The 15,197-nt window shown below is 37.4% G+C and overlaps 1 protein-coding gene across 18 annotated transcripts in view; it reads right to left on the bottom strand.

The window, feature by feature from the left end:
* Positions 1-15,197, bottom strand: part of RALGPS2 (Ral GEF with PH domain and SH3 binding motif 2) — a 255,535-nt gene that overhangs the window by 56,489 nt on the left and 183,849 nt on the right. For all 18 annotated transcript variants that reach the window (XR_005226552.2, XM_043552512.1, XM_043552516.1 and 15 more), the window contains 3 exons: positions 13,248-13,315; positions 6,746-6,881; positions 3,828-3,979 (listed from right to left, as the gene is read on the bottom strand). Coding sequence is in view for 17 of the 18 variants with exons in the window: in XM_043552512.1 (XP_043408447.1) it covers positions 3,828-3,979; positions 6,746-6,881; positions 13,248-13,315 (356 nt within the window). In the remaining variant the exon portion in view is untranslated. The remainder of the gene's footprint in view (positions 1-3,827; positions 3,980-6,745; positions 6,882-13,247; positions 13,316-15,197) is intronic.

Below are 15,197 nucleotides of genomic sequence, written 5' to 3'. Positions count from 1 at the left end.
GATCTCCAAAACACAAAGGAAGAAACAAGACTTTGTATGCCTTATATATCTAAAATAAACCATTTAAATTTTTTTAAACAAACCAATTTTATACATCCTAAAGCAGTAAGGGCACAAAACCCAACTTTCCCTCCACTGGACATCACCTTAAAATGTTGATTTTTAAACTTTTTGAGCAAAACACTAACAAAAACACAACCTCCCTCTCCCCCACTCAAAAAAATAAAATGCCCCAAAACCGAAAAAAAAAGCATAAGCAGGAAATATTTATCTCAGATCTGCACTCCTTTGCACCCTGCTTAAAAGGAGCTCAGCTACAAAACTGAAACTCACTTTAACTTATTAAACTTTATATAGCTATCCAAGTTTTCTTTAAATACCCTAAATATACCATTTGACTCTATTAACTCAACAGGAAACCCACTTCACCCATTCAATACTTCTTGTAAAATACCACCTTCTTAAATTCTTCTCAATATCTGGTCTTTCCAATGACCTCAAATGGATCCTTCTGGCAAAATTTTATAACTATTACCACCTACTTCAAATACTTCATCTGAAAATTCTTTAAACATCCTTGTGTCTATGCAACATACTGTGCTTGATACTAGTCAACATCCCATTAGCTTTCTTTACTGCTAATAACTCCTAGGCTGAGAATTTAAATTTGACTTGTGCAGGCTTTTAAAAGAAATGGGCTTCTATACTTATTTGCTACTTTGTAATTGAGAAAGAAGGCCTGAAAGGGTTTTCTTTTCTTTTTTTTAACTGTAGAAATATCAGGAATGGCAAGTTTGGTGTTCGCTGATTTGCTGGATAATGTCAGAGATCTCAGGGTTGTTTACTGTGAGCTCCAATACCTTGACTGAAAGTGTGAGGGTGCTAAATCTTTAATATAGGCTTTCTAAAGCCAAATGTTCATCACATAAGTGGGTATTAATAAAAACAAATATGCAAACAAATACCTAACAGTTTAAAAAAGTATTCAAACTAAAAATGTTCCCCTTTTTTGAATCCTGTGATATCATTTTTCTAGTGCTCCTATCACCATAGACAATCTCTAGCCTAAACGGAACCTGAATTTTTAACCTAAAACACAAGTGGAAAGAGATCCTTTTCTTAGGAAAAACATTTCAGCCTTCTTTATACATCATGAAGAAAAAAAGGACAAACCCAATTTTTCTTTGCAGATCCTCTTTAATTGTTGGGCAGATCCTCAGTTGCTGTAAACTTGAACAGCTCTGCTGAAGTTAGGGAGGGAGCCAATTTACCCCCACTGAGTCTGTATTAAAATCAGACCTTTTCCCTACAATATTTTAAATAATTCAGGGCTACTTAAATTTTACTTCTCTTGCACACTGTTTATACTTAAGGGCATCATTTTACAAAGACTTACCTTGCGTCAAATTCATAATTTATGTAACTCCATTGACTAACAACAGCCATAAAATTGGTCCATCATATTTCATATTCTACTTAAGTTTATAAAACAGCTATATCACTATGTTCTAACACCACCTATTCTGGTATCTGTACATTTTAATGCATATATTTGACAGCTTTGTCAAAATCATTAATAAAAGTGCACCAGTCCCAATGCAAGTATCCTATGGGATAACAACTTAAAAATAAAACTTGTGTATTCACAGGCCTCAGTTATTTCCTCAATGTATGCTCTTGCCATAAGCTCAGTTAACTTGTATGTAGCTTTATGCAATACCAAGCATGAGACCCAGGTTTAGGAGAAAAGAAAGTCATTTATTTGCATGTTCAGAGGTGACTTTTTATCTTTCTGTTCCTAGGCCCCAGATTTGATTTTCCAATGCAGGCTGATTGTGACTTAGAAGGATTCCAAACACCTGAAGAGTGTAGTCCACGGGGCCACATCACACAGCAGTTCTGTGCAGTTCTCTCCTACTGGATAGGGTGCCAAAAATAGAAAGCCAATGTACGTACTGTAACCAATCTACACACACCACTTATTTATAAAAATATAATCTCATTTGGAATCCAAGTATTTCAGGAGTTGGAATTAATAGGAAAATTCATAAAAATATTGATGCTATGATACGTATTTTTATTTCAACTCAAACCTTAAAGAGAAGCTTTCTTGAATTAGTTCAGTTGAAGTTAAATATCTTTCTTTGACCCTGCAGCATTACAGCTTCTGCCACCATAAGGATAAGGGCTGGAGTTATACCTGAGAAACTGGAACACATTGGAGCAAAGACTGTTGTCTTTGTTTAAGGCAGGAATATACAGACACTAAAGATTCTAAAATTTTTATCACTTTCCTCCAGGATGAAATGTCAGAGGAATTAGTCTGAAATTAGAAGTGGATTTGGGCCCAAAAGAATTTCTGCAACACTGGATGGACTACAAACATATTATAGTATTGTTTGAATTTTAATGGACAAAAGCTATGTTTCTTATTGACTGGTTGAACCATTTGGATTTCATACTCAGGCATAGACTCCCAGGGGTACACACCTAGGACTTCACCCCTAAAAAACCCCTGCAAAACACACCAGTGACCACGCACTATAGTAAATGCATGAGTGGGCAAGTGGACCAAACAGACAAATATAATAGAAGTCACATGGGGGAAAGGAGCAGAAAGACAGAAGAAAGTGAAAATTTTAAACTGCCCTTCTCAAAATGCGCCAGCTCCCTTTCAGCAGCAACAGAAGTGCCGGTGACTTTTAATGCAACCTTTATTTTATAAGCTAAATTGAGAATTACATAGCTAAAGCCCAATCCTGAGAGATGCTGAACAACTGCAGAAGTCAACGAAGGTTAGCTGACTATAGATGCTGGGACATAAAATGCTACTTAAACGAGTAGCCTGGCTCCTGGATGATAGGAGGAGGGAAAAAGAGTCTACGGATTAGTCTTCACTACAGTGCTACATCAGCGCAGCTGCATTGGTGCTAGTGTGGACAGCGCTTAGGTCGATGTAACTTGCGTGACTCAGGGGGGTGGCTTTTTCACACACCTGAGAGACGTAAGTTGCACCGACTTAAGCGGTAGCGTAGACAAGCCCTAAATGATGCAGGAAAGTTTAGAAACAAAAATTGGTAGAAAATTTTAGCAAGCACCTGTCCCCTATTATTTTGAATATATTTATTGTTTTTAAATTTTTTCTGTCACCACATATCCTACTAGGAGCTATTTCTCCCAGTACAAGGATAAAGCTCAAACTCCCTTAACCACCAAAATTGTTTTCAAAACCTGGAGTTCAAAATAATGAGCAATACTCTATTAAGCTATAAGACACACAATTAACAGACTAGTTTCTCATGTAGTTTAATGGGTGAAGCCCGCACCTGAAACTTGCATCAATAATTTACTAAGTGCATACTCAATGTGTGCTTATCTGAAACATCTAAAGATTACCACCTTTTCCAGTAAGACTTACTAGATAGAGGTTTTCTTTTCTACCATTTAAATTTGTGTTGTTAATTCAGTATCACATTTTAAATAATGATCAGTGCCAGCAGGCAGAAAGTTTTAATTTGGCATGATTTGAACAAAGGATTTGCTTTGAAAAATATCTGGAAAGAAAGTAGTAAAACGATTATTTGGATGTATCATTGAATAGGTTTAAAAACAATCATCTAATAATGACCTGTCAGCTGTAGTTCAGGTCATGCCATTTATTCTGCCACTTTTCACACACAGTCCCCCTGACCCCACTGCACAGTCCTACCTACCTTTGTTCTAAAACACTATCACGATTTTATAATAGTCCTGCTGTTACACACCTTCGAGTCAACTGTACTGAAACACATTTTGACTAGCACAGCTAAATTTTAAAAATGTCTCACCTATTGAAATTCCACTAGAAAGGGTGGAGCTCTCTGCTTGCCCTCTGGATGGGGCATGAGGTTCCATGACACTGTCGTCCAATAGGTGCCTTGGTCCTGCGTTGGGGAATGTTGCACTTTTAAATTCTGCTGTATTCATTTTGTGTATGAAACTGGAACAAATGAGGATACAAATATTCTTAATACATTTCAACAGCCACAGCTTCAAGGTATTAAAGAATAATACGTAGTTTGCTGTGCACCGCTTGATAATTTAATGGGCTCATTGACAGAGCACTAGCAGTATAACTCGCATGGGTTATTAATAGCAAAATTGCACAATGCCCCTGAGGCAGAGGGATGACTGGTCATTGAAATAACATTTATCTGAATGAAAATGATGGTGCTTTAATTTAATTAGAAGAACTTTGAAAATTAACTGTATTTTATATGCTAGGGACAAAATGAGTTCATGTTAGCCTCATACTTGCACAGATAAATGTCATGTTTTTATTGTAGTTTATAAAGCTTTCACATGAAAGAGATGAATTAGAGAATAATCTCTAGAACGTGCTCCTTGAGATGACAAGGGAACTGAGGAGAAACTGACATAGTTTTTGGGTATACTTTCAAAAGAAGGGTAAGGAGGGTTGCTCAGCCATGGAACAGATTTAATTATACCTTAGAAGGAAGTTGATTATCTGCCTCAGCAAAAGGTAAGTTGCATGTGAGATATAAAGCTGGTCTAGAAGTTTTTCTGCTGGGTTTTTAAGAGTAGTCAATAAGAAAGAACAAATAAAAACTCCATGATTTTTATTGGACTTTCAATATCTTTTTTAAAAAAAAATGCTTCATGAAGAAGGAAGAATGAATGTGCTTCTCTAAAAGAATGATGTAAGCAGGCCCAAAGGCCAGAGTGTCAATGATGTAATTGGACCATATCTAGCTCAGAGTGGAGCAGAAGGGGGTAATAACACATTGGAAAGTCAAAACTCAATAGGTATCTCGGTGGAAAATGCCTCTATTTAAAAAAATAATCAAAATGTTTTAATTACAGAGACTGACTAGAGACTATAGCACAGGGTGCACCGGGAAACAGAAGTCAAAGCTGAGAAACTATGCTGACATGGGACAAATGTTACTGATTAACGGGCTGCAGTGCCAGAGGAGCTCCTTTATGAACAACAGTCAATCACAGCTCATCAGAGCACTGGGGAGAGCAAACCAACACCAGTTGATTCTGACAGCTAGAACTTCTGAGTTCCTGCCAGCTCTTCCCACAGATGCAAGAGCCAGTGTGTAGGAATACACTGAGACTGGTATTCTCACTGTAGCATAAAATTTCTTACCTGTATAACTATTGTTCTCTAAAAGTAACATTCTATACAGCTCCATATTTTAAGTTCATGTGGAATTCAGAACTGCCTAAGGATACAGAAAAGTATATATCCTGTCCCATACAACTCTAAACAGAAATCTTGAGCTATAATGGGTACATGAACTCATAGTAGCTACCTTCTCATTATAAGCCTCTGTTAGAACGACTGCCATGAATCTCAGAAACTAACAGGACAAATCTCAGCTCTTCAAGAACTATGAATACCCAAAAGGAGTGTTAGAAAAAAAATGAAATCAGCAGTTTATCATTTCTCTGTAGGTAAACATTGTTATTGCTAGAGACTACTGAGCTAGAAGAAGTTCTGAAACCAGCCAATCATTTGGGATAAATTTCCAGTGCAGTGAATGGAGATTTGGCTCTTGACTCAAATTGCCATTAATGGGAGTCTTGGAGATACAGTCCTGTGTACCAGTATTTGGTAAAGTGTATATATAATAAATTCTGTGTGGTTCCTTTAGAGTTCTGTTAGGACAGAACAAATCTGAGAATGGCTTTAACACAACTTTTAATCAACAGTCCCACTAAAGTGTGTTTGTCTGTCAGATTTTCATACAATGCTTATTACCTTGGTATCTAGGTGCTGGACAAAATTAAGGAGCACAAAAGTCCAAAACAAAAGGAGTTTTTCTCTCTCAATTCTTTTGGGATAGAGGGGACTTCATTGCATGTATAGGAAGTTTTTCTTCTTTAAACAGCAATTGTAGGAGTTAAATTTCATGAAAGCAAGTTTACAGAAAGAAATAATTCAATATGTCTCAGACACAATTGGAGATAATTAGTTCATCTTGAAACAATAAAAGCTGGATGCACTTTGTTATGGCCTCAGTTCCTTTCAGGCGTAATTTATGGAAGACATCAGGGAAAGGAGAGAATATTAATTAGAAGGATAACCGATTAAAAAGGAACTAAATACCACTTGCTTAAAAACTATTAAAAATCTAATACTTGAAGTACCATACTAAATGAGCAACCTTATGAGACAGGATTATTTTAGCTTCACATAGAGAAAGGTGCTCTGGTTCTGAGCGATCATATTGTACTTGGCAGATTTGGAATCTCATGGGATCTGCTCTTGCAAATTCAAAAAGTAAACGAAACCCAAATTGCTGCAGGTAACAAGATTCAATCCATGCAAGCTCTTAAATCACATAAGTATCAGGACCTTTTTTATTTTTTACTTAAAAAGCAATTTTATATTAAGTGTGCAATGAGGAAATCGAGGTCAGGTACTCTAACTGAGGAAGATCTGGTTCATTGTTTCCTGAGTCAGGCTCACTCATAGAAGGCGAGCTGTAAGGAACACAACTTTTCAGAGGCAAGCAGTAAAACATCATAATGCAAGTTAAAAAAACACTGATTAACGAATAGACAAACGCTGTTTCTTGCATATATTCCTTCCAGAATAGGAGTTGTGTTTTGTGGTCTTTATGTAGGAACATTGCAAATTAAATACTTCACTTTTTAAAGCAAAAGCTTTTGTTGTGAGAAGACAGTCCAATATGTACATGCTCAAACTCTTAAAAGTAAATAAAATGCTGACTTGTATCCCAAGCTGTGACATTTCCTATGCCCATGTGGTATCAGGTTCCTAGGTGATGGGGGAGTTGGTGGTAGCAATGCTCCTTCAGCGGCAACACTTTTCCGTGCACTTTGTGGAGATGCTCCCACTTCAGAGCCTGTGAGCAAAGGAAAAATAGGAAATTTCAACTGAGCATAAGAAATACCAATGTGACTACTTCAAATGCTATTCATCAGCCCTCCAAAAATACACAAGGTTCATATTTTTCCAGAAATTGTATAAGATTCTTACTGAGAATGTCTATTGTATTTTTTTGAAAATAAATATAAAATACTGCAGGATCTTGCTAAAGTACAAAATTAAAATTCAGTTTAAGAGGCGCTGATAATTATTGTTAAAAAAGCAATAAGAATATAAACATTTGAGTCTTTTTAAAAGTCAAACTGTTATACTATACATTCCCATTAGACAAGTAATAAGTCTTTTGGCATACTCTAGTACAAAGGAAGCATCTAAAAGGAAAAGGTTTATTTTTATCTTAACCTTTTCATCTTTATAACATAGTTTTATCATTAAGTAGTTATTCCTCCTAACATCATTGTGAAATAAAAGGGCTTTTTCTCCATGTCACAGAGAGGGAAGCAACCATACATTTTATTGACAGGTTTCAGAGTAACAGCCGTGTTAGTCTGTATTTGCAAAAAGAAAAGGAGTACTTGTGGCACCTTAGAGACTAACCAATTTATTTGAGCATAAGCTTTCGTGAGCTACAGCTCACTTCATCGGATGCATATTCCGATGAAGTGAGCTGTAGCTCACGAAAGCTTATGCTCAAATAAATTGGTTAGTCTCTAAGGTGCCACAAGTACTCCTTTTCTTTATACGTTTTATTATTCCATGTCATTTAAAAATATTATTTATTCTTATTAAAATAATAAATATGCTAAAGAACCTGGAGCATTACAAAGGCAAAGCAGAGCTGAGTCCGTTGGGAATGGAGAGGCTGGCTGGAAAGGAATCGATGGGTATGTCTACACTGCAGGTAAAAACCTGCGCCTGGCCCATGCCAGCTTCCCTGGGCTTGCAGGGCTTGAGCTACAGGGCTGTTTGACTGAGGTATAGATGTTCAGGCTCGGGCCTGGGGCCCTCCCACCTTGCAGGGTCCTACAGCCAGGGCTGCAGCCCAAGCCTGAATGTCTGTACAACTCCTTAGCTCAAGCCCCGTGAGCCTCAGTCAACTGGTACAAGCCAGCTGCAGGTTTTTAATTGCAGTGTAGACACACTGTATAGCACATTTACAGATCTTTTGCTCTTTAGATAGTTGTTTTAAAACCACAAATAAAACAGGAGAAGCAGATTCAACTTTAGCTTAATAGGCAGCCTTACCGGTTTTGGATGCAATGGTCCCCAATCTGATTTCTTGATAGATAAGATTCCTTACAAAATATTAACTTTGCTATTTCATTGCACAAAGATCAGGAAATTCAGATTCAAAATTCCAACCACCACCTTAATTCTGTTCCTTTGCTTGTACACACTAAAATAGTGTCTTTAAGGAAACTGTGGAAGAGCATGTCAACTGGGATTGAGATGGAAATAGGAGACAGACTTGTTGAAAAATCTCTGGGTAAGGATAAAAGGGGTTAAAAAACAAGGGTGATGTCATGGTAGGGGTCTACTACAGACCATCTAAGCAGGAAGAAGAGATGGATGAGGCTTTTTTTAAGCAACTAAGAAAATCATCCGAAGCTTAGGACTTGGTGGTGATGGGGGACTTCAACTGCCTAAACATCTGTTAGGAATACAACACAGCAGGGCAGAGATTATCCAACAAGTTCTTGGAATGTATTGGAGACAGTTTTTTTTTATTTCAGAAGGTGGAGAAATCTACTCGGGAGCGGCTGTTCTAGATTTGATTTTGACAAATAGGGAGGAACTGGATGAGAATCTGAAAGTGGAAGGCAGCTTAGGTGAATGTGATCATGAAATGGTAGAGTTCATGATTCTAAGGAATAGTAGGAGAGAAAACAGCACAATAAAGATCATGGATTTCAAGAAAGCAGATTTTAGCAAACTCGGGGAGTTGGTAGGAAGATCCCATGGGAAGCAAGTCTAAGGGGAAAAACAGTTCAAGAGAGCTCCCAGTTTTATACAGCACATGAAAAGATGGAGTTGCCTTACCAAGTGGGGGGTCTACTATAAGGTGGGTGCATAACTCGTTGGAAAAACATTTCCAGAGAGTAGTTATCAGTGGTTCACAGTAAAGCTGGAAGGGCATATCAAGTGGGGTCCTGCAGGGATCAGTTCTGGGCCCAGTTCTGTTCAATATCTTCATCAATGACTTAGATAATGGCATAGAGAGTACACTTATAAAGTTTGCAGACAATACCAAGCTGGGAGGGTTGCAAGTGCTTTGGAGGATAGGATTAAAATTCTAGATGATCTGGACAAACTGGAGAAACGGTCAGAAGTAAATAGGATGAAATTCAGTAAGGACAAATGCAAATTACTCCACTTAGGAAGGAACAATCAGTTGCACATATACAAAATGGGAAATGACTGCCTCGGAAGGAGTATTGCAGAAAGGGATGTGGGGTCACAGTTCGGGCCCTGCCAAATTTACGGCTGTGAAAAATGTGTCACGAACCATGAAATCTGGTCTTTTGTGTACTTTTACCCTATACAATAAAGATTTCACAGGGAAGATCAGCGTTTCTCAAACTGGGGGTCCCGACCCAAAAGAGGGTTGTGTGTGGGGGGGGGGGTCACAAGGTTATTGTAGGGGGATCACGGTATAGCACAGAAGCATGGGTGTCAGTCTTCAGAGCTTGGTGACTGGAGAGCAGTGGCTGCTCCCTATCAGAAACAGCACAGAAGTAAGGGTGGCAATACCATAACATGCCCTCCTTACTTCTGCACTGCTGCCTTCAGAGTTGGGTCAGGACCCCTACAGTTACAACACCATGAAATTTCAGATTTAAAAATCTGAAATCATGACATTTATTATTTTTAAAATCTTATGACTGTGAAATTGACCAAAGTGGACCGTGAACGTGGTAGGGCCCTAGTCATGAAGTGGATCTAAAGCTAAATATGAGTCAACAATGTAACACTATTGCCAAACACACACAAAAACCAACACAAAAAACAACCCAATTTAATTCCAGGATGTATGAGCTGGAGTGTTGTAACAGGACATGAGAAGTAATTCTTCTGCATTGATATGGCCTCAACTGGAGTACTGTGTTGTTATGAGCACCACATTTCAGGAAAGATCTGGACAAATTGGAAAAAGTCTAGAGAAGAGCAACAAAAATGATTAAAGGTCTAGAAAACATGACCTACGAGGGAAGATTGGAAAAACTGGGTTTATTTAGTATGGAGAAGAGAAGACTGGGGGTGGGGACATAACAGTTTTCAAGTATAAAAAAGATTGTTACAAGGAGAAGGGAGAAAAATTGTTTTCCTTAACCTCTGAGGATAGGACAAGAAGCAACAGGCTTAAATTGCAGCAAGGATGGTTTAGGTTGGACATTAGGAAAAACTTCCTTATTCTCAGGGTAGTTAAACATTGGAATAAATTGCCTAGGGAGGTTGTGGAATCTCCATAATTGGAGATTTTTAAGAGCAGGTTAGAAAAACTTCTGTCAGGGATGGTCTAGATAATATTTAGTCCTGCCATGAGTGCAGGGGACCAGACTAGATGACCTCTCAAGGTCTCTTGTAACCGCAGAGACACATATGCTAGTTATTATCTTGGAGAACTCATGGAGGATGCGTGAGGTCCCAGAGGACTGAGAAGGGCAAACCTAGTACCTATCTTTAAAATGGGAAACAAAGAGGATCGAAGGGACTATACACTAGTCAGCTTAACTTTGATACCTGGAAAGATACTGGAACAAACTAAACAATCAGTTTGTAGGCACCTATAGGATAACAGGATTGTATGCAACAGCCAGCACGGATTTGTCAAGAACAAATCATGCCAAGCCAACCTGATTTCCTTCTTTGACAGGGTTATTGGCCTACTGGATAGTGGAAAAAATGTAGACATGATATATCTTGATTTTAGTAAGGCTTTTGAGAAAGTCCCACATGACATTCTTGTACGCAAATTAGGAAAATGTGGTGCAGATGAAATTACTACAAGGTAGATCCAAAACTGGTTGAAAAGCTGTATTGAGAGAGTGGTTATCAATGGTTTGCTGCGAAATTGGGAGGATGTATCTAGTGGGGTCTGGCAGGGGTCAATCCTGGGTCTGGTATCATTTAATATTTTCATTAATTGTTTAGATAATGGAGTGGAGAGTATCCTTCTAAAATTTTTGGACGACACTAGCTGGGTTGCAAGAGCGTCAAAATGACCATGACAAATTACTGAATATCATCAACATGATGATATTCAATAAAGTGCAATCTACTACACTCAGGAAGAAAAAAAACAAATGCACAACTACAAAATGGGCAATAATTGGTTAGGCAGTAGTACTGCTGAAAAGGATTTGGGGATTATAGTGGATCATAAATTGAATACGAGTCAACAGTGTGATGCAGCTGGAAAAAAGGCTAACATTGTTCAGGCGTGTATTAACAGGAGTGTTGTAAATAAGACATGGGAAGTAATTGTCCTTCTCTACTTGGCACTGGAGAGGCCTCAGCTGGAGTACTGTGTCCAGCTCTGAGTGCCACATTTTAGGAAAGATATGGACTAACTGGAGAGTCCAGAGGAGAGCAACAAAAATGATAAAAGGTTTAGAAACCCTGGCCTATGAGGAAAGGTTTTAAAAAAAAAAGGGCATATTTAGTCTTGAGAAAAGACGACCGAGTGGAAACTTGATAAGACTTCAAATATGTTAAGGGCTGTTATAAAGACGGTGGTGATAAATTGTTTTCTATGTCCACTAAACATAGGACAAGATGTAATGGGTTTAATCTGGAGATTTAGATTAGCTACCAAGGGAGATGTAGATTAGATATCATGAAAATCTTTCTAACTACAGACCAGTCAATCACACCCCTCATTTGGAACTGGAAGTACACAATCAGGCAGCAGAAATTACCAAAAAAACCAAATGCAATACAGTACTGTGTTAAATGTAAATGACTAAAAAATACTACGGAAAGTAGCATTTTTCTTCTGCATAGTAAAGTTTCAAAGCTGTATTAAGTCAATGTTCAGTGTAAACTTTTGAAAGAACAACCATAACGTTTAGTTCAGTTACGAACATTTCAGAGTTAAGAACAACCTCCATTCCCAAAGTGTTCGTAACTCTGAGGTTCTACTGTATAAGGATAGCGAAGCACTGGAATAGGCTACCAAGTGAGGTTGTGGAATCCCCGTCATTGGAGATCTTTAAGAACAGGTTAAATAAACACCTGTCAGAGTCAGTATAGGTATACTTGGTCCTGCTTCAGTGCAGGACGCTGGATTAGATGCTTTCTCAAGGTACCTTCTAGCCCTACATTTCTATGATTTTAAGATTCTATGTACCATAGCATTTTCTCTTACTAAATACCCTGAAGCTAAATTTTAATAATCATTTTCCTGTAAAAATTTGTAATGTTGAAAAGGTTTAAAAATAAGCTAACTGTGTATTATTTCAGAGAGTAAATTGGCTCACAGGCCCTGACCTGTGGTTACACCAGTTCCTTACATAGCCTGAATCTTTTGCTAGTTAACCAGATGTCTTCTTTAATAGCATTTCTTTTATTATATATTAGGAGCAGTTCCTTAACATATTAAAAATGTTTATTTTAAAGAAATAATTGTACTTTCAGTCTGAGTAGATTTTCAGACCCACCCAAGTGAATTAAGAGCACAAGTTCCATTGAAAATAATTTGAACTTGTGCTCCTAAGGGTATGTCTACACTACCCACTGGATCGGTGGTCAGAGATCGATCCAGCGGGTGTCGATTTATCATGTCTAATCTAGACGCGATAAATCAACCCCAAGCACTCTCCCGTCGACCCCTGTACTCCACCGCTGAGAGAGGTGCAGGCGGAGTCGACGGGGGAGCGGCAGCCGTCGATTCACCGGAGCGAAGACACCGTGGTGAGTAGGTCTAAGTATGTCAACTTCAGCTACGTTATTCACGTAGCTGAAGTTGCATAACTTAGATCGATCCCTCCCAGGACTAAGTCACACAGACTTTTGAAAATCCCACCATAAAACATTTTTAAATGTACATCTTATATGCTGCAAATCAAACAAGATATACCCCTTTGACAGAAAGGAAGAAAAGGCATTTAAGAGGAAAACAGCAAATATGAAGCTATTTAGTGTGACATGACAGACAAATATTTAAATTTAAAGTTAATTTTCATATTTAAACCAAGGAACTGACTCAGTTTCCTATGACAAGAGTCTACTTACAGAACAAATTTAGAATTTTTATGACAAATACATTTTGTAAATCTTTTATTACACTTCACTTTTAGGAAAATATTTTTTGTACTAGAAACTGAAAGGCAGTAGAGAATGGATTTCAAATTTTGATGTCTTCTGGTAAGTAAGCATTTACCTACTAAATCTTCTCTGGAAGCAGCAGAACGAGGGGTGCTGGTTCCTGGCTCTATCTTTAATGAAAGCCTGCATTAAAAAAGGAATAGAAGTTAAAGTATTAATTTATCAGAAACCTGAAGTCTTTTAATGTAAAGCTTTCAAAGCTAAAATATTTTCTGGCTTATGCTGCAAGAAATTTTGCTACCACAAGTGTAAGAAAGGCTTTGCACATACGAGGAATTTCAGATATGCGTATCACTCACATAGCAATCACAAGGAGGCAACAACCAACCCACTTTTTTTCTTTTACTTATCCCAATTTCATATTTATTGTACTTGATGTTCTGCTTTCTACAGCAGTGATGGAAATAAAAAGGCATGTGCAGGAGTCCCAGTAGGCAAAACCATTTGTTATTCCCTGTTTTAATTTGTTCTGAAACCCCTATAAGTTTTAACCAATAAGAATATAAGAATGGCCAGACTGGGTCAGATCAATGATCTGTCTAGCCCAGTACCCAGGCCTTCTGCCAGTGGCCAGTGTTAGATGCTTCAGAGGGAGTGAACAGAAGACAACAAATTAATTTAATAATTTATACAATATTGTTAACATTTTACCAGTTCAATATAGCTTCATGAAAAAGGAAACTGTTTAAGGCCTTTTTCTTCTGAGATTTATTTTTAAGTAACTATCTGACCCTTTGTTACCCTTTTTTTTTTTTATTAAAGTTTCTGACCCTTCACCTGTCAGAGAAAAGGGGTAGTTTTCCTTCGAAAAGAAAGAAAATGCTGCAAGATTTAAGTATCAGTTGGTTTTCTCAAAGTTTTATGGCCTTCTCCTTTCACCTTGAAGAGACTAAGGTTATCATCTCCACAATTTTCTCAGTATACAAAGGTATATGCACTGCTAAAATCATATTCCTCATTCAGTCAAACCACATGACTCCACTGACTTTGCCTAGTCCATAAAATGAACATAGGAATTGCTACTTTGGATCAATTCACTGTATCTTCTAGTCCAATATCTAACCTCTGACTGTTGTCAGAGCCAGATGGCTCACAAGAAGGTGCAAGAATCTCTAATGAACAATTATAGAATAGCTTCCTTATGTGGAATTTTCTTTCTAGCTACCACCAATGGTTGGCTTATGCCCTGAAGCATGAGGATTTATATCCCTTATAATCTTTAATCTCTCTCATAAACCTATGGATGTTCTATAGTTACTTAGATACTTGTAGTTCTTTTTGGGATTCTGCTAAGGTCTTGGAATCAATTATATCTTGTGGTAAATGAGTTACACAGGTTAATTAAGTGTTGTATAAAATGTAATTTCCTTTTATCAAATGTAAATGTATTTCTTTCCATTCTATTGGATATCCCTTAGTTCTTACATGAAAAAGTATAAATAGGAGTGCCTAGTTTACCGTCTCTATACCATTCATTACCTTGTATATCTTTATTACCTTATATCACCTCTCCAAACAGTTTCATCTTTCCACTCTCTCCTCATATGCAAGTCTCTCCTTGCCTCTTATTTTCATTGTCTACTTCTGTATCCCTTCTATTATGCTTAAATGAAAATCCATATTTCACTCTGCAATTTTAATTCTATTGTTACAACACCTAAAATTACTAAAATAGAGTAATGAAAAAAAACTCTATTCTGATCAGTTTGTTTACTTTCTTCCTTCAACAGCATTTTGCAGTTTTACAGCAGAGTAAAGATACTATACTGTATTTTTTCCAACTTTAATGTTTAATTTTCTTAAATATCTATCCCTCAAACAATAACAGAAAATAAAATGTTTAAAGGAAAAATTTAAGTCACGACTACTATTGGTTATTTTCTAACTCCAGTTTCTTCTCAGTCTCCTTACAGTAAAGGAAGAGAGACTTATGAAAATAACAGGTTTCAGAGTAGCAGCCGTGTTAGTCTGTATTCGCAAAAAGAAAAGGAGTACTTGTGGCACC

This window comes from Chelonia mydas, chromosome 8 (assembly GCF_015237465.2).
Source record: "Chelonia mydas isolate rCheMyd1 chromosome 8, rCheMyd1.pri.v2, whole genome shotgun sequence".
Lineage (NCBI taxonomy): Eukaryota > Metazoa > Chordata > Testudines > Cheloniidae > Chelonia > Chelonia mydas.
Note: the sequence above shows the minus strand (reverse complement) of the source record. Positions and strands in the feature narration are given on the sequence as shown.